Genomic DNA, 25,753 nt, shown 5'->3' with positions numbered 1-25,753 from the left:
GGTGCATAGATGTCATCAATGACCAACTTGCCAAGAGAGAGACTGTCGTTATTAATATTTCCGCGTCAAGCTTCTTCTTAATAGAATGTCGATCCACTTCAACATGCCCCCTCACGTGGGACTACTGCATAGTGGGCCACACGTGGAGCAAAGGTCACATCGAAGTTAATCATTTCTGTCTGTCGGTGGCAACACCAAATCCAAGTGCAGCCGGTTGGTCGGTAGATCACATAAACCATGCGAACAGGATAAAGGCAAAGCAAAGAACACAGAAATCCTGTGAACACGGTAAGAACACAGAAACCCTGTGAACACGGCAAATGACACAGAAACCCTGTGAACACGGCAAAGGACACAGAAAACCAGCAAAGGCATGAGCAACAATATTGTCCCCAGCAAGAGACATAACAGGCAGGAGCAACAATACTGTCCCCAGCAAGAGACATAACAAGCATCATCAACAGTAATCAACACTGTCCGCAGCAAGAGCAACACAGGGCACTGGCACCAGCAAGAGCAAGGCAGTGCAAACAACTGTGGCAGCAACAACATCATAGACAACTTCTCTTCACTCCCCCTCTCCCCCTAAAGAGAAGGGGTCGATGGAGCCATATGATCAGTGGTACTTGAGAAACATGCACGGACAATAAGTCATTGCAGATAGGTAGGTAAATTGCAGTGGAATATATGAGCAGCGGTGTCACTCCCCCTCAAATCCGACGATGTATGAGAGTCGAGATTTGGAGAAAGTAACACCCAAAAAAATAGAGAGTAAGAAGACATGGTGACTCTAGGCAGACACGGGTGAAGAAGAGAAGATAACAAAAAATAAAAATAAAAATAAGGTGAAACAAATGGAAGACAGAGTGCACGTGGAGATGAGAACAAAGTCGGAGAAAGAAAATTGTGTCCTTCAATAATATAAGGAACATAAAGGATGAACACAATTTGAACAAATAAAAGGGAAGTGAAACACAGTATCAAATGGGAAAAGGCCATACATGCGTGCAGAGAGAGAGAGCATGCGATTAAGCATCAGAGGAAAATAAATAGGAGCATGCAGTTAAGCATATAAGGGAGCCAACATAGAAAAAAAGATGATAAAAGATACCAGTGGAAAAATAGACAGAGAAAAAAAAAAGAAAAAAAAGGAAAAAAAAAGGGCGTGAGACAAACAGGAAAAAGAATAAGAGCACAAGAGATAGCACTTTGTTGGTGAGAAAAGAAACCATAAAAAAGAATAAGAATAAGAAAACACAAGATGTTGTCGTGAGAGAGAAGTCATATTGAAGAGGAGAAAAAGGTAGACAAGGTAAAAAAAAGAAAACACCCACGGGCCAATAAGTTGGCAAAAGCAAATAAAATCAATAAAGAAAAGAAGATCAAATTGGAAGAAGAGAGGATAAGGAAAAAATAATAATTAAAAGGAGCAACAACACAAATTGGAAGAAGATAGGATAAAAAATAATTAAAGGGAGCAACCATCATGTGGCTAGGTTGTTGAAAAAGGAGATAAAATAAAATAAAATAAAATAAAACAAATGAGAGACCCACCGAAAAAGAAATAGGAGTTGGGTAGTGGAGAGTGAATAAAGAGAGACAGCGTGGGAAAAAATAAAGAAGAGAAATAGAAGGGTGCCAGGAGCACATAACAGGGAAGGACTAACAAATATTAAAAAGTAAGGTAAAGACAAAACATGACCATAAAGAAAAAGGAAGAAGGAAAAATTGTGCCTGACAAAAAAGTTGTCTGATGAGAAAAAATGAAGGAAAACTTTGAAAAGGGTGCTCAAGTGAGCAATGAGAGAACCAGAAAAGGGTTTTCGTGGGTGATGAGCTTGAGAAGGGGACTGAGTTTGGGAAGAAATGGTGAGATATTTGAGATGGAGAGAGAGATGGGTGTGGAGAGTAAATATAAAAAAAAAGGGTGAAAGAGACGAAGCTCCCCCAATTCCCTGTATTCCAATATCGATTCGATTCTTTGGATGACAGAGAGGTTGGAGATCACAGAGCGAGTGAGACTTTGTTCTGATCACAAAGGAAAGGACTAAGGAGGGACAAGAAGACTGTGCACAGGTTTAGAGGTGCCAATGGAGCTGCCATGGCGGATTGGGACTGAAGGAATGTGAAGGTAGTTGTAAATTGCAGGTGGAAGAAGGAAGCAGAGGATGAAGAGGACATGAAAAGAGGCCGACTGCATAGCAGTAGAGGAAACCACATCGGAAGATTAAAGAGGAAGAAACTAAAAATATTAAAAAAGTAAAGCATGGGAAAGGCATGTGACAAATTTAAAAATTGAAACTAGTGGAAGAAAGGGAGGTGCTAGAACCGAAAAAGGAGAGAATAATGTTGTCATTGAAGGAAAATAATGACAAAGGGAGAGAAAGGGATGAATGTTGGATAGGTAGGGTAGTAGGTGTTAACAAGTTTAGTGGTGTTGAAAAAGAAGGCAGATTGTGCAAAACAACACAATGAAAGAAAGCCAAATTTATTGGCATGAAAGAGAAAAAGTAGCAATTTTTTTCATATGTATATTTTTATTGAGAAATAGGTAGACAGAAAACTTTGATACCCACCAAAACATTAGGCACAAATGTGGTGTGCATGAGAACGAAGAGATGAGGAGAAAACACCCTTCACGTGGGTAACACAGAGAAAAGTGAAAGGCAACAAGGGAGAAGAAATAATTTAAGGAAATAAAAGGGAATAAAATAAGACGTATGGGATCGGTGGTGAGAAAACAATTTTAAAATATAAAGAGAAGTGAAACCCATTTATCAAGTGGGAAAAAGCCAGAGAGAGAGACGTGCACAAGGAGAGAGAAAAGCAAGAAATAAAAGAAGAGTAGAATAAAGGATGTGTAGAGAGAGAAGAGGGAATGAAAGAGGAGGTATGGGGAACAAGAGACAAAAAATAAAAATAAACAAAAGATAAGAGGAAAAAGAGAGGAAGTGAAGGTGTGCGTGAGTCAGAGAGAGAAGTCATTATAGAGAGACTGGCTCACAGAGAAAAAATGGGGAAAACAGCGGAATAGATGAGCAGTGAGAAGACACAGATCACGTGGGAAAAAAGACATACTTGGAACGAAAAACAAGTGAAAGAAATTGTGCCAAAAGGAACATCACGTGTGGCAACAGAGGGCAGGCAGGCAGGCATCCAAAGTGTGCAGCAGAGAAGAGAGCAAGTATTCTGCTCAGAAAAACGGAGAGATACAGAGAGACAGAGATAGGGAAGATATGAGGAGATAGACAGAGAGAGTTGAGAAGAGCCGCATGAGCGATACAGGCAAGCTAAGGAGCCGGGACAGTGTCGGCAATACAAAGAGAGTCCATGGAGAGAGTCAGCACATGTGCAAGAGAGCAACAACACCAGTTAAGGGACCAACGATTGTGCAAAGGGACCAACGACAGAGAAGCACGGCAGGACAAAGACAAAGGCCTGGCTGGAGAAGGCTCGGCGAGCAGTGACGAGGCTCGCGGAGGAAGGCGACGGCTCGGTGATCGGTGACGAAGCTCACGGAGGAAAGGGATCATGGTGATCAAGGGACGTACTGCCCAAAGGAAACAGATCAGGCCATCATGGCCCAGGGGCTTATTGCTCATACAGATGAAAGAGAGGAAATTTAGCAGAAACAAGGTAGTGACAATTTTTATTTTTATTTTAATACTGGAAGGGAAAGAAAATGAAGAAAAATGTAGTGATAAAAGAAGCTGCGAAAAAGGCTAAGGTAGAAAGAAAAAAATGTTGATTATAGAGGAGAGGAGAAACAAGAGAATTTACAGTAACATGAAGATACGCCAACGACTCTCAATTTAGCAGAGGATCTTAAAGAATTAGCCATTAGGCTCTGATACCATGCTAAAACATGAGAAGTTAGAATATGAAAATATAAGAGAATATGAAAATGAGAGCAGATAATTTTCTGGGTTTTCAACTTGTATCAATTTTTATTGATTACAACATATTTATACAAGTCCTACAACTACAAACAAGAAAACAATGTTTCATGAAACAAGGAAACAATGTTCCCATAAAACATGGAAACAATGTTCCCATAAAACATGGAAACAATGTTCCCATAAAACATGGAAACAATGTTCCCATAAAACAAGGAAACGTAGCTTTAGCTAACACTCCCCCTCAAGTTGGTGTATAGATGTCATCAATGACCAACTTGCCAAGAGAGAGACTGTCGTTATTAATATTTCCGCATCAAGCTTCTTCTTAATAGAATGTCGATCCACTATATATATATATATAATTTACATTTTATCTTCTTGGAATAATATTCTACAGTTGGCAATACCAATACATACAATTTTAGTTAATTGCTTAGCTATGGTCCATGCTCCATTGCATACGTAAGTTGTTTTATGCAAGATCGAATAATTCCGAGATGTTGAATTCAACAAAACTATAATCCAGAACAAATTCATCACTATAAGGATGAACTCATCCATTTGCAATATTCCTCACTCAAGTTACTATTGTGCGTAGATTCTCAATCCTCAATAATGGGTCAGTGAATGTTTAACAAGGAATTCAGGGCTTGTTTCGTAAGTTTTTTCTTTTCTTTTTTCAATCAATGGAGGAGGGAAGGAAGCTCTTCTAATGAGAAAAGCAATGGAATTTGGTTTTGATAGCTTAAAAAGAATTCATCTTATGATATTGCATGTTTAATTAGAGAACATCACCAAAGGAAACTATTAAATGATTTATTATATAAGTTGACATTACATATAAAAAAGAGGCCTAGCTAGAAGCCCCTTAGATTTTGGATTAGCTCTTATTTGAAACAATTATCTAATTTCTTATTTTTTTTGGTCTGATGGGCCCCAACTATGGGTGGCACCTTTAAGCCTTAACCATAACCCAGATTAATCCCCACTCACACCGGATCGGCCCGTAAGGGGTAAAGTGTTGGCCAAAGTGGTGACTCCGTACGAGAGCAGGGATCGAACCCCTGACCTCTCTTAAGGAATGAGAGTGCCGAACCACTAACACCAACCACCTTGGTTATTATCTAATTTCTTATTCCATTGCATGCAAGGAGCTTGTTCCTATTCAGTACTAGTTGCCAAATGTTTTTTTTTTGTTTTTGTTTTTTTTTCTCCTTTTTGGTCAATATGTTGCCAATGTCGTTAAATCCCTGAGCCTTGCCATGGTTCCCGTTCATTTCATGGTCCGAAATTATGGTCTCTTCTTTTTTGTCAAAGTCCCAAATGATGAACCCACTGATATCAAAGTCCCAAATTTATAGAAACACTACTACAAAAATTGAAATAGACGACGGGGAAACACTGTCGTCTTTTTCATTTTCAAATCGTCGTTAAATCGACAGTCGTCTTTTTGAAAGTCAACCTACGACGGTAATTAACCGTCGTCTATTATATGTAAAAACGACGGTTTTTAAAAGAACCGTCGTCTATTAAATGTAAAGACGACGGTTCTATAAAAAAACTGTCGTCTATTACATGTAAAGACGACACTTTTTCTAAAAAACCGTCGTCTATTGAATATAAAGACGACGGTTTTTCCTAAAAACCGTCGTTGGTTTTATGTAAAGACGACGCTTTTTGGAAAACCGTCGTTATATATGGTAAAAACGACGGTATTTTGTTAAATACCGTCGTTGATTGTATATAAAGAAGACATTATTTTGTTTTAAATCATCATCGTTTTTATGTACAGACGACGGTAAAACCACCGTTTATTTTCTTTAAATATGTCGTCTAATAAGTTTCCAAGCTATTACATTGTAGTTTTTTGTTTTCTATGATTCCATACAACAATTTCAACTAGGAAACCGATTATAATGATTCAAAAATTATTTCTTTCATAAAACTTGAAGATTCAATAGTCATTACATAGTCAACCAATCTTTATTCTATTACATACATACTTCCTACCTATAATTAGAAATAAAGGAGCTACATGTTGCTCACAAATTCTACTAATTTGATACGAACTTCATCAATTTGTTCTTGGATGTATGAGTTAGCTCCGCCTTCCTTGCACATTTTCCAAGTTGTTGTATTCCCCCCTCCACTCTAGCAATATCAGCAACAATAGGTCAAAAAACTTGAAATGCCATGCTTGAAGCTTTGTTACAGACTGACAACTCAAGTGGAGCAAGGCAAAGAAAGTTGTATGCTAGTACCTTTCTTGACCACTGAGTAAGCTTCCTTGTAGCAGCAACCTGTACCAAATCAGAAAAACAAAAACAAAATTTTAACTAAAGCTACTATGGTCTACACTTTAATAATACAGCACTTCTTTATTTTTATTTTTTTTTGGTGGAATTAAGTCTTATGTTTTGAAAAAGAAAATAGGAACTTTTCATAAATAAAAATAAAGAAAAAGAAAATAGGAAGTCAATGTAGCAAATCAGTAGAGACTCACACAGAGAAGGCTCAACAAAGTGAGCAATGATACGAGGTCTTGAGTTCATCTTTGAATCAACACAAGGAGGAGGACCCTCTCTCTTTTCTCCTTGTCCTACTTGCCCTTGTACATAGACAATTTAAAAAAACAAAAATAATAAGACTTCACAACATGTTTCAATCCATGTCTTTCAATTCCCAAACAACAAACATTTGGTTGTTTTATTCACAGAAACTACTCGAATTTACCGTCTAAAGCACTTATGGCCAGTCCAGGAATAAGTCCGTATTCGAATGCCTAAAAAGATAAAATTATACAAAAGGTTAGTAATAGTAAACTATAATTAAAATCCTAAGGGAGAAGCTTAAAGTTGGCTATCTTCTCCGATTTGCACAGCATTATCCAGCAACATAAAACAACAAATATTTTTTCGTTTCAACTTACTATTTCGTTAAACGAGAAATGAGAAATGGAGCAAAACATACACAAAACACTGCATGACAAGAGGTGACTAGTTGAGTAACATTTATCTGGATGTATCCATTAGTATAGGGCTAAAAAAGGAGGTAGTACAGTCCCAAAATGATGACCAATTTTTTTTTTTACCTATAGTGGGAAAATGGAGATAGAAACTAAAAACAAAGGAAAAGACAATGGATGTTTCTACTTACAGGTCGGAAGTTCTGAGATTTGTAAAGTTCTTCCCATATCCATGAACTCCTTAAAGCATCCCAATATTTTTCCATGTTTAAGCCTTCATGTAGTACACTCAATGTAGCTTCTGCAGCTAGCATGCCTGTAGGTAATAACTCAAAAGTAATCCATTAGAGTAAGGCACTTGTATAACACATAAAAGATTCTGGGATTCCTATGGATGCCTATAAACATTCCACATGGGGCATATGAATTCCTTGTGGATGCATCAAGGAGGCATCAAGTGGTACCACTCATAATACTAATATGTTCATTCAGCCATCGCAAATAGACTTGTTAGATTCTATGGTGAATTAGAGAAACCAAATAACGTGTACCATGAAAAACCCAGCTAGAGCTCCACAAAGTGACTGGTTTCTTGAAATGTGAAAGTAATATTTTTTAAGATTAAAACAGACATGAGCTCCCCTGTGTCCATAAATGTTCATGCATGTCAGTTAGAATTGCCTGCAGAATAGTGATATAGAATTATGGAAAACTATCATTCTATATCAAATCCCTAAAACAGTTGATGGTGTGGATTTCTTACCAGCTTTTTATACCCAAAGCCCTAATTCCTAAATCAACTCACCAGCATCTTTAATGGAAGAACCTAAATCAAACAAAATAAAACATACACAGTTTCTTCGATAATAAACCAAACATAATAAACATACCCATTGCAAAGTGTTCGCGAGCCAATCATAACCAGATCTGACATTAAAACCCTCATTAAAATTAAAAAAATCAAAAAAGGAGAAGAAGAAAACAGAGAGAGAGAGAGAGGGAGAGAGAGAGAGATTACTTGGAGTTTTTCCCTTCAAATTAGTGCTTGAGCTTGGTTCGTTTTCAGAGGGAGAGAATAAATTTTGGCGAACGAGGCGAGTTCGGTGGACTGAACGCGGTGAGCTCGGTGGACTGAATGACGCGATGGAGATGGCGATCTCTGCAAACTCGGTGGATGGTGAGAGGGAGATGTGCTTCATCGATGTGAGAGAGAGTTGAGAGAGCGAGGGTTTTGTGAAAGTTTCGTGAGAGAATTTGAGATAGCATAGTGTTTGAGAGAGCGAGTGTTTTCTGAAAAGCTCCGCGCTCGCGAACTTAAAGTGAACTGTTGTTTAGCGCCTCCTAAAAACACGACGGTCCTGATAAGGTATGGTCGTAATTTTAAAAATCAACTTAACATATTGGTGTATTAGGTACTTTACCAGGGCGGTGTTATAAAATTGGTCGTCTTTTAAAATACCACGACAGTTTTTATATAAAGGGTCGTTTTTTGGGTGTCGTAGTTTAACATAATTGTAGTAGTGAAAATATAGGTACATTATTTACCCACCATAGGGAAATTATTTTACAATATACCTATAAATGTGTATAGGTCATTATTTGGAGAGGAAAAATAGGTTCATTTAAAAAAAATACGTACATTGTTTTACTAGGTATATTATTAGAGGAAAAAAATAGGTACATTATTTGGAGAGAGAAAATAGGTTCATTTAAAAAAATTGTTTTTCATAAAACAAATAATAGGTACTTTATTTAGAGAAAAAAAAATAGGTACATTATTTAGAGAAAAAATAGGTTCATTTAAAAAAGTATATATTTTTCATAAAACAAACAATAAATAGATTATCAAAATATTTTTCAACATAATTGCAATGTACACTATTATTCATAAAATTATAATAAAATAGATTACTAGTAGTATAATTCATAAAATGAAAACAACAACAAAAATTTGTTAAATAAACCAAAACGTTTTTTTTTTGTCATAAAATAAACCAAAACGTTACTAATACGTTAATGTTGAATTTAATATTTAATTTCAAATAAGTTTCTAAATTAATTCCTACATCCATTACAACCATTTGAAGATCTTTCCAAATTCAACGTGTTTCATTAGTTACACCTCCACATAACATGTTAACTTGTAAATAGGGGTAGTTTTGGAATCCGAAAATAGAATAAATCAGATTTTAAGCTAGATTAGGTAATTTGCTTACTTGGATCCTAGTCAGCGGGTTTTAGTTGAAAAAATTGGGTATTTTAAATAGAAAAATAAAGGAAAGGGTTGTAGATGATTACAAATGAATTTTATGGGTCTAAGCTCAATTTACTATAAAAAGAATTCATTCTTATGATATTGCATGTTTAATTAGAGAACATCAACAAAGGAAACTATTAAATGATCTATTATATAAGTTGACATTACATATGAAAAAGAGGCCTAGCTAGAAGCCTCTTAGATTTTGGATTAGTTCCTATTCAGTATCAATACTATAGTCAACTAGCCCCTGTCGACGTTGTTCTCCATTGCATGAAAGCTGTTGTTCAAGTTGGCAAATCCAATCGCGTTGTCGCTCTTATGAACATATAGCCTTGGTTGGTTGGACCTTGACTCGTCATTCTCTGGCTCACGCTGATTAGATTTTAGGTTATGGTTGGGATGTGTCTTGTTTGCTTTGATGATCCACTTATTCCAAGAATATCTTCTTGGAATAATATTCTACAGTTGGCAATACATACAATTTTAGTTAATTGCTTAGCTAGGGTCCATGCTCCATTGCATACGTAAGTTGTTTTACGCAAGATCGAATAATTCCGAGAAGTTGAATTCAACAAAACTATAATCTAGAACAAATTCATCACTATAAGGACGAACTCATCCATTTGCAATATTCCTCACTCAAGTTACTGTTGTGCGTAGATTCTCAATCCTCAATAATGGGTCAGTGAATGTTTAACAAGGAATTCAGGGCTTGTTTCGTAAGTTTTTTCTTTTCTTTTTTCAATCAATGGAGGGAAGGAAGCTCTTCTAATGAGAAGAGCAATGGAATTTGGTTGATAGATTAAAAAAAATATTCATTCTTATGATATTGCATGTTTAATTTCAAATCGGTTCAACACAAATTTATATTAATTGAATTCGATAAAGATAATGAAGTTGACATAGTTTTCCAATTGACGATATTCAATACACATCCTCAGACTTTGATCACTTTTTTTTTACAAGGAGTGCAGGAAAACCCCATGGTGAGGTACTAGGACGAATGAAACCTTTTTTTTCAAGCTCTTGCAGTTGTGTTTTGAGTTCTTTCAACTCTGCTGGTGCCATCCGATGTGGAGGTATAGAGATAGGTGATGTGCCAGGATAGATATCTATAAAAAAACTCCACTTCACGTTCTGGGGGTAATCCAGATAACTCTTTTGGGAAAACTTCATTGAAATTCTTCACTATAGGATTAAGCTCAAGTTTGGGATCACCCAGATCCTTATTGGCCATATGAGCAATCAATTTCAAATAATTACAATCTTTGTTATCCAAGATAGATTCAGGCTTGCAACTATTCTTATTTCCATAAAAACTGAATGTTTTCCCATCTCTGAGAGTCATAGTCACCATCTTTCTACCACAATCAAGAATAGCTTTAAATTGGGTAAGCAAGTCCATCCCCAATATTACATCATACACCATGAATTCCAATATCATCAAGTCAACAACAAGTTTATGATCTGATATCTTTGTTATGTAGGATCTACACAACTTATTAACTTCAACACATTTACCCAATGGAGATCCAATCATCAATGAGGATTTCATAAATTCATATTCTAATCCAAAAATAGATGCAAAGGACACATATATGAATGAATTTGTAGCACCGGGGTCAAATAATATTCTAGCCCACGAGTTGAAAACTAGAAATGTACCTTCCACCACAGTAGGTTCATTCTGCTCCACCACTTGTCCAACAACATATACTCGTCTATGAGTGAGTTGTTCTGGTTTTCTTGCCGCTCCTGGCGCCTTAGGCCTTTGTTGTGTAAGTTGTCCTCTTGTTGTGCCTGTTGATTAACAGGACCTCTAAACTAATTCTGTGAAGTTTGGTATGGGGCTTGGTACGGAGCACGGTATTGTGTTTGTGGAGCTTGAATTTGTTGTTGTGGTGCACGAAACTGTGGTTGTGGTAGTGGAGCAACAGGTATTTGATATGATTGTAGCTGGGGACAATCTCTCCGGTAATGTCCTATCTGCCGACAATGATAACAAAATCCTGAGTTTTGAGTTGCCTCAAATGATCTTGGATTTTGATACCGGGATTGAGAGGGGAAAAATCTTTGGCATTTACTGCTTTGTCCCCCATTTGGATTCTTAGGTTCAAAAATTCTTTTAGAACTAAGTATCCTTTGTTCCTCCATTAAGGCACGAACATAAGGTAAGTCTATCCCTGGTGGTGGCCACATATCAGTAGCTATAATCGCAGCATCTTCTAACACCTAGTTGTAAGAGTGTGCTTCAATATTTAATTGATACTAACTCCTAATATTGTTCGCCTGCAACCGACGTCTAACAACCAGTCTCTGCATTTCTGGTGTATAAACATCCTTCTATTCCTGTATCTATGACTTCATTAACTACGTCCACATAAGCTTGGTGGCATAGACGGCTGTGGAACACTTCTTCATCTACAGGGATAAGGCCGTTGGGTCCCATTTGGAACCCTCCCCATGTATCATTACTTTGATCGGGTTGCATCCTAAACATTAATTTAACAAGTCAGTGAATAACAAAACAATTTAATGAAATTGTAAACCTATGCTCTGATACCAACTTGTCACGCCCCAACCCACGAATTTAAGTAACCTTGGGTTAAGACGTGATCCACACCTTAATTATAGAATTTAATAAAAACTAGAACTAAAATGTGAAGAAACATTTAAATAAATAAAATAAATATTTCACATAGAATATTCAACAAAAACAACAACATCTGAAATCTTAAAAATTTTACATTATTTTACAAGTTAGAATTACTCGAAAATCCACAAAAAGAGTAGCTCATTATTCATCCACAAGCTATGTACACACTACACTCTATAGATATGCCAGAATCATAACAACATTGAGTATTCATCCACAATGCTCTAATTTTAACTAACATTGAGTATTTTAATATTATTTTGCTCTACGTAGCCAACATATCTCATGTCAATAAATATATCATGTGATTAATCTAAGAAAACCTTAGAAAAACCTTCTACTTTCCAAGACTTAGGAGACAATGTCAATAAATATGTCATGTGGTTAACCTAAAAAAACCTTAGAAAAACCTTGTACTTTCCAAGACTTATCAGCAGACAATGTCAATGTGTACCACAAACTAATAAAAGGAAACGACGCCATGGGCCATTTTGAAAAGTAAATTCAGAGGAGGATAAGCATGCAGATGCATTTTATATTCAGGCTAGCTAGCTAGCTAGAGAAAGCTAGCTTCATCATGATATCTATAAATAAAACCCAAATGGAGATAACATAACACAAATTAGCCAGCTGAAAGCCGAAAGCGGAATATTATTTGCCTTGCAGTTCTTTTCTCAATGGCCATGGCCACCTCTAAAACAAGCAATACGTCCATTCCCTTCACCACTACTATAATGCTTCTTTTGGGGCTCCTGGTGGCAAACCTTGGTATAACAGGTCTGAACGTATACCTCATTCAATTTGCAATATATTTCCTTTGGCATATTAGAGAAAAATACTAATTAATGTTGATTAATAGATGCATATATATATCCTATAATTAAATTTTTTGTTGATGTATAATATGTGTACATAAGTAATGTATTGATGTACGTATACGCACATAACAAATTTTCCAGACGTATATTTATATATGCAGGTGTACAATCCGTAGGTGTATGTTATGGAATGCTGGGCAACAATCTACCATCCCACGCAGAAGTTATATCTCTTTACAAATCAAACAACATCAAACAGATGAGAATTTACGATCCAAACCAATCCGCTCTACAAGCTCTTCGAGGCTCCGACATCGAGCTCATGCTTGGTGTCCCAAACCAAGACCTTGAACGCCTCGCAACCAACCCTTCCGAAGCGCAAACATGGGTACAAACAAATGTCTTGAAATTTGGGCAAAGCGTGAGATTCAAATACATTGCGGTTGGGAACGAAGTGAGCCCGGTTTATGGAGACACTACTAGGCTGGCTCAGTTTGTCCTCCCCGCAATGAAGAACATATACAATGCAATCAGATCAGCTGGCCTTCAAGACCAAATCAAGGTCTCAACTGCCATAGAGACGGGATTGATAGGCAACTCCTACCCTCCGTCACAGGGAGCTTTTCGGGGCGATGTGAGAGCTTATTTGGACCCAATTATAGGGTTCTTGGTTTATGCCAAATCACCACTACTTGCTAACATCTATACATATTTTAGTTATATTGGAAATCCTAGAGATATTTCTCTTCCTTATGCTTTGTTCACTTCACCATCAGTTATGGCATGGGATGGTGATAAAGGGTACCAAAACCTGTTTGATGCAATGCTGGATGCTTTGTACTCGGCTGTTGAGAGAGCTGGAGGAGGCTCTTTGGAGGTTGTGGTGTCGGAAAGTGGGTGGCCTTCGGCAGGTGCGTTTGGGGCATCAACGGATAATGCGAGGAATTATTACTCGAATTTGATTCGGCATGTGAAAGAGGGTACCCCAAAGAGACCTAAAAGATCCATAGAGACTTACTTGTTTGCCATGTTTGATGAGAATAACAAACTAGGTGAAGAGACAGAGAGACACTTTGGGGTGTTCTTCCCAACTAAAGAGCCAAAGTATAGCCTCAATTTCGGTACTTCGGCTGGGTATAATACTACAAATACCCTTAAAACTGACAAGTAATTACCGTTGGTTTCTTTCGATCCCCAAGTGCTGTTCTTAAAAATTAAAATAAAAGAAGTGAGCAGCAAACTCTTTATTTATTTATTTTTATTTTATTTATATTTTTATCGCATGTGTAAGTGAGTTCTATTTCTTCTTTGTATGTAGAACATGTGGTCAGCAATACCGAAAGAAAATTCATATCGATACTAGCAGCCCCTACAAGATCATCAATATCCACAAAGACCCAACCCAACTTACAAGATTATCAAAATTACAGAGAGACCCAAATCCAAATTAACTAATTAATCTCTCATGATTAATTCTACAAATCAATTAATCTTCGTCTTCATATAATCAACAGCTTTTCTTTCAGCCTTGATTGATTCATGTATAGGTGTTGCCAAAGTCGAAAATTCCGATCTTACCACCTTTGCATCCGTTAATGGTATTCCCACGAACGTCGAAAGTATCACAGTCTGATCTCCCACCAGTCCCCTTTTTTTTCCCTTTCTTTTTTCTGTCACCCTTGGGCTCCGAGGGGCTTGTAGCTGGTTGATCTTGAAGCCCAGCACTTGAGGAGGAACTATCATGTGTTGGCTTTAAGCCCTCATCACTCTCATCTGGTTGATCATGATCATGTGCTGCAGGATTAGTGCATGGGGCTGGTTTTGTAGGAGCAGCAGGAGCTGGAGGGTTGGGATTGTATTTGGAAGATGGCTCTGGAGTTTCGTTGTTGTTGTTGCGCAAGCACAACACCTTCCACATATGGCTCAATGTCATTGTGTTTGTTGGAAGCCGAAGAGCGCACGTCTGGTCCACTTTAAAACACACCATCATGCATAGAGATGGTTACGGTGGAGGAATATATCAAAGTGTCAGCGTTATTGCCAAGCTATATTATGATATTCCCAATCGAAATGCATATGAGTTATATTTCTAACAGCATCCATAATGGTAGGTTATATTTTCGGAGGTATAAAATCATTTTTATATCTCCTTTATACTTTCGGAAATATAAATATAATTAAATTTAAACATGTATATTTGATTATCTTATCTTAATTCATTTTTGTGTTAATATTATAAAATTAATTGTGTGCATATTAAGTTTATTTTATTTTTCTAAATAAATAGACCTAAATTTTTTAAAATTCCAATAACATAGGATTAAACAAGTTTTGTTGATTTATTTTAGTTGGGTTTGTATAGAGAATTTTTTCCCGGAACTTTGAGGTCTTTTTGTTCGCATTTTTAGGTCCTCTTTTGCTTCTTGTAACAATCAATAAATAATAGCCGTTGAATTTCAAACAAAAGAATATCACATTCGTCCGTTGGAGGAAGAGAGGTAGTGCGCTTGCATCAGCAAGCAACAGCCGTTAGTTGGGGTCCGCCTTTACTCCCTCTCAGCAATTTTTTCTGCACCCACTTGGTCTTCTGCCTCCTCCTTTACATGTGTGGACCCCAGTTGGAGAGATGTAAAAATAGATGTAATAAAAAAGCCATCTCCGGCTGAAAATGCATATTTACATCTGCATGCACTGCAGCATTTTCCGGTGGTTATGGGTGTCATTGTGTTTTACATCATCCTTTACACCTCCCCATTATGGATGCTCAAATATTCCACATTAAGGATGAAAGTTTTGCAACAATACTTAATAGATTTTGAATATCTCCACCTATTATTGATTGATTTTGAATTGGATGTTTGCATTCTAAAACTGAGACATACAACCCAAATGGCCAATTGTCAACACATATATGCAAATTCCAATCTCCTCCCTCCTCGTTATTAAAAAGATTTTATATTTATATTTTATTTTATATTTATATTTTTATAGCAACACACAAAAAGCTTGATAATACTTAGGCTTAATTATACCAATGCCCTAAAACTTCGTCAAATTCCACTTTACCTATTAGGAATGATAGATCTTTTTGACACAATTACAATAGTAAAACATTTATTTAAAATAATATTAAAAAATAGTAATAATCAATGATAATTAGTCACTAGAAGTCCGCGTTGACTCAGCAACTTTCGATTTAGGACGATCCTGGTCTGATGACTCAGCAACGATTGAGTGAGGCAATTGGCTGGTCAATTACAAAAGTAACTTCGATTCAAATTACTTCTTTGAACTTATTCTGTGGATTTGCACGAACTCCTCTTTTAACTTCTTTTTTAGGGTTTTTTTTTTTTAATGCTTTATTAAAAAATAATAAGCAGTGTACATCAGATAATATGGTAAGACTTATATACCACTTAATTGAAAATTATATAACATGGTAAGAATTGAATTCTCAAAGATATATAGTGAATGAATTAGTTATTCAAAAATCTAATTAAATCAAATCCCTCACCATCCATCCATGGAGGACCAAAATCCCTCACCATCCATCCCTATGACTTCGAGTGACCAGTTAATTAATCTATAAGCCCCTTACCCTAACAATAATAATTTTGGCTATCGACTTTCATCATGGAGTTTGCTGGACCCATGAAGTTTTTAACGAAGGTGCAATTTTGAAAACTAAAAGCTTTATAAAGAAAAATTGAATCAAATAAAAAAAATTATAATTGATTATACCTCGAGTTCTGCGTCACGTAGCCTCTTCCTCCTTGACTTTGCTACTGAATACTGATCAAAAGAGCCAAATCAGAAAAAATAAAATAAGAAGCAGATTACAAAAAAAAGTGGGAAAAAAAAAAGAAACGAAAAAAAGAAGAAGAAATGAAGTGGCTTTTGGTCAAGAAAGAAAAAAAAAGGGCAGCACAGCAGACTCACTTTTGGTGAAGAAGGATAAAAACGCAGCAATAACAAACGAATTGATTTCCTTCTTTTTAAAATCCTTTTGTAATCCTTGTTTAAATAAGAAAGAAAAACATGTTTAAAGTCTTTTTAAAGCCCACGAAATGCAGGCCTAAGCATGTTGTTGAAGGCCCATTGCAATCTTGTTTCCTCCTTTTTTTTTTTTGCCTTTTTTGCCTACTTTGAAGGCTGAGTCATTTTGTCAAAAACCTAGAGTGCACCACTACCGGCTGAGTAGATGGGCAATTTGAAGCACCTACAATGGTTTTTTCTACAAGAGCTTGCCTTAATAGGTGCGCCACTTCTCTGCAGTTGTTAATTGGTTTAGTGACTTTAGATTTGATTATACATCAAGTCCCTGGGTAGGTAGTGGTTAAATAGATTGTTTAGAGTAGGTCAGTTTCACAGACTTTTTGCACATCCACCAGTTCAAATTTCTGATCTTATATATTCAAATTCATTGAAATTAATTTTCATCTAGCAATCTAGAAATTAACTAAGTGAGGGAGATGATTAATTTTTTGGTGTGACGGTACCCGTAATTCAGGTGGAGTAAGTGAAGCTGCTCAGCCAAGTTAAAGAATTTGTCGTTAGAAGTACACAGTAGATAAGTAGTCTTATTTTAAGTTTAAGGAGGTCTATAAACATCGGACAATGTAGTGCATCATCTCTTAATTATTATTTAACGCATATATATTTCCTAAACTCGTGCATTCAATTTCCTTCCTGTTCTTCTTCTTCTTCATCATCATCAATGTCACGACGACCATGCTTGTTGCCAACATTGAAAATTCCATGGTGGTCCCCTTTGTTTCCACTGATTCGATTCCCAGAGATGGTGTAAACTTCACTGTTGCTTGGTTTGCCGCCAGTTCTTCCATTCTTGGCCTTGGGACGTCGAGCAACAGGGGATGGAGGCTGAGGTTGAGGCTGCGGTGCTGGATAGTATCCATAATTAGATGGAGGCTGAGGCTGAGGCTGCGGTGCTGGATAGTATCCATAATTAGATGGAGGCTGAGGCTGAGGCTGAGATTGAGGAGCATAATAGTTATTATTAGGGTATCCATGCACTTGATATGGAGCATGAGCAGGTGGAGCAGACTGTACTAATAATGGATAGCTATTATTATAGTATCCAGGATTATAATTAGGGACTGGAGGAGGACCATAATTATAACCTGAATATCCATTAACAGCAGCAAAGTCCGACATTTTGTCAGTTGCAGGCTCAAAACTTGGTTTGCAATACTGAAATTAGCATTCTTTAAGTCTTTTATATAAGCATGCACGGGTTGATGAGAAAGTAGGAATATAGAGGGCTTGCTTAATTCCCAAGCTATACACTCAGAATTTGAATATTCCTAACATTTATTTCTATCATGCATGTGTATAGAATCATGTGCTAGCTACTAGCTAGTGGGTTCATCATCATTATCCAGCCGGCCAGTGCAAGTGCATAGACATGGTAGATCAGAATTTGTGCATGCAAAAATGCATTTTACACTAATTAATTGTAAAGTTACAATTGTAGCCCTTTCGCCACAACTCAAAACTATGTTTTCTTTTCATGGTCATGACCCATAAATATTTAGTAAATGACCCACTAATGTAGCAGTTTCAAGTAATTACTCCCTCATGTAAGATCTTGAGTTTGAGTCCTAGCATCCGTGTAGTGTGTGTGAGTTGAGTATATTATTACATCAATTTTTTTGTGGGGATTGATTTTCCAAGAATTCTTTTCCTAGAACCAAACAGAGCCAATCTGGGCTTCGTAAGCATCTTGGAGTTCATCCGCTAATTATTTGAGTTTATTGCTTGGGCAATGTAATGTCGGATCCTTAACACAAAAGGGGCATTGCTTAACCCACTTGTTTTGGTCCAATTCATATATATGTATAACCGTTTTTGTTCTCTGGATATTTGTCAAATTTTAGATATCAAACTTCAATGCTAGCTCAACTCATGCATAGGTATAATCAAGAAACAATAATTTCTAATTTTTTTAATTATCAGATGACATAATTAATCTACTTATACATGTAAGTTCACGTAAAACGTTTATCTAGCATATGAAAAACACATTTTGACCGCCTAAAAAAAACATATGAAAAACACACGGAACAACTACTTGAAGTGCTGAAATCAATATACAGAACGCATTGCCATAATTCATCCATTGATTCATCATTCTTCTTCTTCATTTTTCATGTCACGACGACAATACTCGAATTCAACTTCCTCTTCTTTTTCTTCGTCATCCTCTTCATTACTTAAATCCCGTCGACTGCACCTGATGCGAATGTTGAAAATCATGTGGTTATCCCCTTTGTTTTGCATAACTGGATTACCGCAAACTTTATAGGTTGTTTGTTTGACAGATTTGCTTTTGTTGGGCTTGGCTTTAGGAGGAGGATCATTTGCAGGAGGAGCAAGCTGGGCTGGATAGTGATAGCCATGTCCAGGAACTGGAGCAGTATAACCGTGATATGGATATGGAGGGGCAGGAGGAACTGGAGAATAAACGACATGTTGATGTGGAGCTGGTGCAGGGGGATAACCTGGATAAGGATAAGGTAGTCCAGGATTAGTTCTACTAACACAGTTGGTAATGTACAACATTGACTCTGGACTACAGTGCTCGTACATAGTGGGATGGGTAAGTTTGAATTGATAATTGTGTTTTTTGGTTGTGGCAAACTGGAGGCTTGAAACTAGATTGCTTTGCCTACAATCCGGTTTAAGGCATGCTAGTTCATATATATGGAAAGTGAAAGGAATAAATATGAAGCCTTTGCTTAACTCCCAAGCTAATCATGAATATCATGTACGTGTCATCTTGTGAGTACATATATATCTTCTCTTTTCATGATTTCATTTAATTTAATTTTTTGGGTAAATGAGGTCTTAAGCCCAAAACAAGAAAGCTCAATGGTTTTTTTTCAAGGGAAACACAAAGGGTAAAGAGAACAATAGTGGGGAATGCAGATAAATGCGTGGAATCTATGTAGAGACTCGAAATCTGAAAGGGGTGGTGAGAAGGATGTAGGAAAAATATACATATATTGTACAATTTCTACTTTTGTTTCATACATTTTCCTTCATTTCTCTTCCTCCTTCTCACCACTTTTCCTCAACCATTATTGATTCTCTTTTCCTCCATATAATTTCCCTTTATCTCTAATAAGAAAAGATACAAAAGTGAAATATTTAAGGGCCCCAAAAGAAGGAGCCCAAATGGTACCTAACCAGGGACGGTACTACTAACAAGCTAACCTAGCTAGGCTATAGCCCAGGAGACTTTTTTTATTAAAGACTAAAATAATACCCTAGCCTAGGCCAATCTTATTAACTAATCCCCACTAGGCTGGCCAACCAAACAAAAAAAATCCAACACTCTTATCGATCGGCTGTACCAGTTCCAAGGCTTCTTCTTCTCAACTCCACAAAGGTCTTTTTCCTCCACCTTTGTATTGGGCTATTGTTTTTTGGGGAATTCTAGTAACAATTATGCTAATTTGGAAAATGACTGTTTTGAATATATATTATTTTAAATATATGTTATTTTAATAGCGTATCGGATATGGGGTTTTTGAGGGGTAAGGCTCATTATGTCCCTTGTGAATTTTTTTTGTTATCAATGAAATTCATTCAAACCATCGAGTTTTCAATAAGGTTTTACGTAAGGTAAATTTAGCCCACGTCATTTTCAAATCCTGGGTCTGTCCCTGTACCTAACAGACGTTATCCAAAAGCATAGTTTCTCTTAGAAAAAAAAATTCTCAAAATACTTTAAAACATATACATGTGAATAGAATAATAGACTCGGTTAATGCTCTACCGAAACATTCCTGGTGCTTATAGAAACATTCCTGGTGTCTCTATAAGCACGATCGCCCAATTTTTAGTTGCAGTAAATTAAGGAATAAAAGAAATATGTGGAGTTCATATAAGCATCACATAAAATATGTGGAACGAATGAATTGAGGACCTTTGTTTTATTGAGAACGTAATTGAAACGTGAGTGTAAATTCAGAGACATTTAAGTCAAAAATCCATAATTATTAATATTATTGGATATTGTAAGGACTGAAATAGCATGATACATTATTAAAAAAAGAAAAAGAAAAAGAAAAAGACGTCTGCGAGCGCCAGATATTGAATGATCAATACTCGTTGCCGAAGTCACAAAATCCGACAATTTTCTTGGCTTGGTTCCTCTGAATTTTGTTATCCTCAAAGTTGAAAGTAGAATTAGTATTGGAGCCGCCATCCTGTTTGTCAGTACCGCTGCAGCCCTCGGCCTTCTTGTTGCCGAAGTTGAATACTCCGACGGTGTCGCCTTTGTTGTCGCATACATCATTTCCGCGAAAGTTGAAAGCTTTGGGTCCCTTTCCTTTGGAACTATTAGAATTAATGTTAGGAGCAGGCTCTCGATAATTTCTTTTGGTTACGGAAGTCTCGTCTGGATTAGTTTTGGGAAAGCAGAAACAAGTTGTCATTATGTCTCAATCGTGTGGGAGGTTAATCGGAGGCTCAAAATGAAGTACGAAGGTTGATAATTTGCCTTGTCCGCTAGCTTTGTCTTAAAACGTGATGAGAATAATAAATAAGTATGCATGTCACATCCCTTTTATATTGATGATGAAAGAGGAGGAATCTCTGGAAGTAACCCTTAGCTTGCTTGCCAAGCTATCTATGCTGCCTTCAGAACCTGAAAATTGGCGATGCAAGTTTTCTCTAGAGCATGCTATATTGATTGAAAATGAAAGCCTATACCATAGAATAAAATTCCACTAACTTTATTCAAAGTATAAAGTATTCGCCCTATTATTTCAAACAGCGTCACACCTCAACTTTTATCAACTTTTTTTTTTTAACCAACCAACGTTGCATTATTACATTGGATTCCACAACATACATGATTGTATCTTCCACATTATAAATGGTTGTATCTTCCACATGCATGATGATTGAATTGTTTTTCAACGATTCAAACCGTCTATTTTTTAAGTATTCATTCATATTTCATTTTTGCAAAAAAAATAAAAATAAAAAAAATAAAAAAAATAAAAATCAGGCTACCACTAAGTTTGTCAAGCCAATAACTCCAGCCATTGCACCTCTTGATGTTCAGCAGGTAGTCAAAAAACCTAAGTTTGTTCCAACTTGTCACAGGTGTGGGTTGACTGGTCATATTAGACCAGTTTGTCATATGTACAAAAAGGATAAGACCAGAAAGTCTTCAAAATCTAAAAGGAATCCCAGATCTTTGCAAGATCAGGTTGATCATTTGCTAAATGAAGTCACTAAGATTGCCAAACTTGTCTCCCTTAAAATAAGTTCACCCATTGTTCCTAGGTCTACTTGGATTACAAAAAGTCATGCCAAATGTCTTGTTGTGCTAAATGTTTTTGCTGCTTCAAACATCAATTCTTGGTACTTTGATAGTGGCTGTTCCAAACACATGTCTGGTGATAGGAGTGTTTTCTCATCTCTCAGTCCTTTTGATGGAGGCACTGTGACTTTTGGTGGAGGCCACAAGTCTCAAGTTGTGGGGAAATGTACTGTTTGTATCCCTGGTTTACCCGAGCTTAAGAATGTTAGATTTGTTGAGGGTCTCACATCCAATCTCATTAGTGTAAGTCAGCTGTGTGATGATGGAATAATAGAGGTTAGATACTCCAAGCATGGCTGCAAAATCATTGGAAAAGGTGGCAATGAGATTGTGAGTGTGTCAAGGTTTAGGGACAATTGTTATTGCATTGATGGAGTCAATGATGCAAAAGAAGTAGTTTGCAACAAGGTTGTGAATGAAACAAGTGTCTTGTGGCATCAAAGACTTGGTCATGTGAATTTTAGAGACTTGCATAATTTGTCCAAGAGAGAGTTAGTGAGTGGTCTACCAAAGCTTGACAAATCTGATCAGCATGTTTGTGAAGGATGTCAAATGGGTAAGCAAGTTAGAGTGTCACACAAAAAGGTCAAACACATTCAAACACATGTAAGTCTTGAACTTGTTCATATGGACCTTGTTGGTCCTATCCAAACCTTGTCCCTTGGTGGAAAGAAATATATTCTGGTCATGGTTGATGATTTCTCTAGGTTCACTTGGGTCTCATTCTTACGTGAAAAATCTGAAACCTTTCAAAGGTTTAAGTCTGTTTGTCATCTTTTGCAAAAAGAGAAAATGACTAGTCATCTGCCACTTGTTAGAATTAGAACAGATCATGGAACTGAATTTGAGAATTCTCAGTTTCTTAAATTTTGTGAAGAGATGGGAATTAAATATGAGTTCTCTGCCCCTATTACACCTCATCAAAATGGTGTTGTGGAGAGAAAGAATAGGGTTCTTGTTGAGATGGCTAGGGTGATGCTAAATAGCAAAAATCTTGCTAAACATTTTTGGGCTGAAGCTGTCAATACAGCTTGTTACATCTCAAACAGGGTGTTTTTGAGGTCTGGTACCAAACAAACTCCCTATGAGATTTGGAAAGGAAAGAAGCCTAATGTGTCTGTTCGCACCACTTTGCAAAACCCAAGGGAGGTGTCGTATAGCAGTGTAGCTCGGAAGTCCGAGTGTCGTATCCACAGAGAGCAGTGTAAAGAAAATAACAGAGATGAAAAAGAACAAGTGTGATTGAGAGGTTGATTTATGCAAGATTTGATTTAGAGAAAATTTAATTGATTAAAACACTAAGGCATTGGGTTTCCACTTTTAACATAAGCATGCAACTCTTAATAATTTGATCTACAAAATAATTTCCTTTGTAGTTGTTCAAAATAATTAAAGCCCTTTTTAATTTCCTTTAGAAGTATTCTAAGCATAACTTGTACCATTGGCAACAAACTATCAAAAAATAATCTTCATCAAAATTCTATTAATCTTTAGTAATTCTCTTCTCTTTTAAAAGCATGAAAGTTTTTACTACACAATGGGAAAAACATGATTGAACCCATGAAATAGATTATCAAACATTCATCAATTAATTAAAAAGAAAACTACAAATTCCATTTGAACAAAAACTACAAATTCAAATTAAAGCTTAAGTTTGGATCAAACTAATAAAAATTACACACTTATATTAAAAGCTTTCCCCCTAGCCTTAGCTAGGGAGTTAGTTCCCCATAATAAAATAAAACTAAAAACAGAAATTAAAACTTAGAAAGATGGAGGGAAGAGAGAAAGCTCAAGAGTTGTGGAGCTTCGGGGTGTGTTTTGAAGGCTTGTAGAGCTTCCTATTTATAGCCTTAAATCTCAACAACTAGGGAAATATTAAAATCTAAAATTCTCATCTCATTCAATGCACAACCGTAACCCTCATCTTAATATTTCTTCTTTTCTTCAATTGTTGCTCCACTTCTACTTGCTTTTGTTATTCAATCCATTCTTTTGGTTAAGTGTTGCACCTTTTATCATCATCCTTCATTTCATTTGCTTAACTCACAATTTTAATATAGTTCATGATTCCACATCTTCAAGCCACCATCTTGTTTGTTGCTTCATCCACTCCATGCATGAATTGAATATGTCTTCCACCATTCTTCTTTCCTTGTTCTTGCAATCTGACCAAGAACCTACTAAGAGAAAATAGTTATTTAAATTCCAATACTTTTATTAGCATAATGCCCAAATTTATAAAAACCAAACTTTAACCTAAATAGCTCAAAATCAAATAAATTACAGCACTAACAAATATATATTTAGGGATAAAACTTGTAATAATTATGTGCTCATCAGTGTCTTACTTTAGAGTCTTTGGTAGCACATGTTACATTTTGAGAGATAGGGAGCATCTTGCTAAGTTTGATTCTAAGTGTGATAAGGGAATATTTCTTATAGTGTTGGTGTGTGCGCTAGATTTCAGAGTGATCCAAAAGAGTCTCACTTGTTTGCTGTTAAGAGAATCATTAAATATGTGAGTGGGACTGTTGAGTTTGGGTTGTGGTATACCTATGACACTTGTGTCAATCTTGTTGGGTATAGTGATGCCGATTGGGCAGGTTGTAGTGATGATAGGAAGAGCACTTCCGGGGGGGTCTTTTATGTAGGCAACAACCTTGTTGCTTGGCATAGCAAAAAACAAAACTCTGTCTCACTATCCACTGCTGAAGCAGAGTATGTTGCAACTGAGGGTTGCTGCACTCAACTTCTTTAGATGAGACAAATGTTGGATGACTATGGTCTTGCTCAATCTTGCTTTCTAATCTATTGTGACAACATGAGTGCCATAGATATCTCTAAAAATCCTGTTCAACACTCTAGAACAAAGCATATAGACATTAGGCATCATTTTATTAGAGAGCTTGTGGAAGACAAAATTTTAACCTTAGAGTTTGTTCCTTCTGAAAAACAACTTGCAGATATACTCACCAAGGCCTTGGACTTTCAGAAACATGTCACACTCAGACAGTCCATTGGCCTTTGCTCAATTGATTGATTAGCATGTCTGTTTCCTTGTCTTCAGCACATTTCAATTTACCAAACAACATGTGTTTTATTGAATATGTCATGGTTTCATATCTCACCTCTCTGTTAGTGTGAAGTTTGACTGCTTCTTGTGCTTTCGAGATTTGTGCACAACCCCTTTTCTTGTTTAGAGCTTTTAGTTGAGACTTACATTGTGCTCTCTTATCCTCTTGGTGAGCCAAGTGTCTATGATTATCTTTTGGACTATCATTGTTATTGTCTCTTAGCTTGTCTCACTCTCTTAGTCACTCTATTCAGATATTTCACATAAAAATAAATTAAAAAAAAAAAAGAGGAAGTGTGACCAATGTAGTCACGGCTCTAGGAAGGTATAAGGTGTTATGTTTGAAGCATCTAGAGCAAAGAGCCGTAAAATTGGGCCATTTAAGCACTTATGTTTGGGATGTGCAAGTGAATCAAAATAAATCTTACAATATTTTGTCTTTAGAGAGTGATGTTACTTGCTGTTTGAGCCTACTCTGATCATGTCTTAACTTTTCATTGTATACTTGTCTCTCCAAGAGAGATATGACATCATCTTGTGTGTCCCTTAGCTCTGAACCCCCTATTCCAAAATGTGCCCTGTCTCTGAGCATTAGCTGCATTTCATACTCTCCCTCTCAGCGCTGTTTGCTTATGTTCCTTGCATATGATTTGTATGTTTCTTTTTTTTAATCATGTGCTTGAAGACTTGGTCTACGATATTTTGCTGATGCATATTTGAT

At 36.5% G+C, this 25,753-nt stretch overlaps 2 protein-coding genes and 1 long non-coding RNA gene across 3 annotated transcripts; 1 reads left to right on the top strand and 2 right to left on the bottom strand.

Annotated features, from left to right (window-relative positions):
* Positions 1–5,816: 5,816 nt before the first annotated feature.
* On the bottom strand, positions 5,817–6,630 carry LOC148297274 (uncharacterized). Its single transcript, XR_002529449.2, has 2 exons — positions 6,403–6,630; positions 5,817–6,199 (listed from the first exon to the last, which is right to left on the bottom strand). It is a non-coding gene; the product is annotated as an uncharacterized LOC148297274 (long non-coding RNA).
* Positions 6,631–10,142: 3,512 nt separating this feature from the next.
* LOC148297273 (uncharacterized) lies at positions 10,143–10,664 on the bottom strand. Its single transcript, XM_088244868.1, has one exon. It carries the CDS (start codon positions 10,662–10,664, stop codon positions 10,143–10,145), a length of 522 nt encoding a protein of 173 aa, XP_088100994.1.
* A 1,752-nt stretch (positions 10,665–12,416) lies between these two features.
* LOC110763927 (Glycosyl hydrolase superfamily protein) lies at positions 12,417–13,868 on the top strand. Its single transcript, XM_021966826.2, has 2 exons — positions 12,417–12,557; positions 12,760–13,868. The coding sequence occupies exons 1-2, from the start codon at positions 12,458–12,460 to the stop codon at positions 13,767–13,769; spliced, it is 1,110 nt and encodes a 369-aa protein (XP_021822518.2). The 5' UTR covers positions 12,417–12,457; the 3' UTR covers positions 13,770–13,868.
* The last annotated feature ends 11,885 nt before the right edge of the window (positions 13,869–25,753 follow it).

This window comes from Prunus avium, chromosome 1 (genome assembly GCF_965620075.1).
Source record: "Prunus avium chromosome 1, drPruAviu1.hap1.1, whole genome shotgun sequence".
Classification (NCBI taxonomy): domain Eukaryota; kingdom Viridiplantae; phylum Streptophyta; class Magnoliopsida; order Rosales; family Rosaceae; genus Prunus; species Prunus avium.
Note: the sequence above shows the minus strand (reverse complement) of the source record. Positions and strands in the feature narration are given on the sequence as shown.

What these genes read in the sequence shown, in the direction of transcription:
- LOC148297273 (XM_088244868.1), bottom strand. Translation starts at nt 10,664, where the DNA reads ATGATTGGATCTCCATTGGGTAAATGTGTTGAAGTTAATAAGTTGTGT.
- LOC110763927 (XM_021966826.2), top strand. Translation starts at nt 12,458, where the DNA reads ATGGCCATGGCCACCTCTAAAACAAGCAATACGTCCATTCCCTTCACC. An exon ending in GGCAAACCTTGGTATAACAG is followed by an intron (nt 12,558 to 12,759) that starts GTCTGAACGTAT and finishes TTATATATGCAG; the next exon opens with GTGTACAATCCGTAGGTGTA.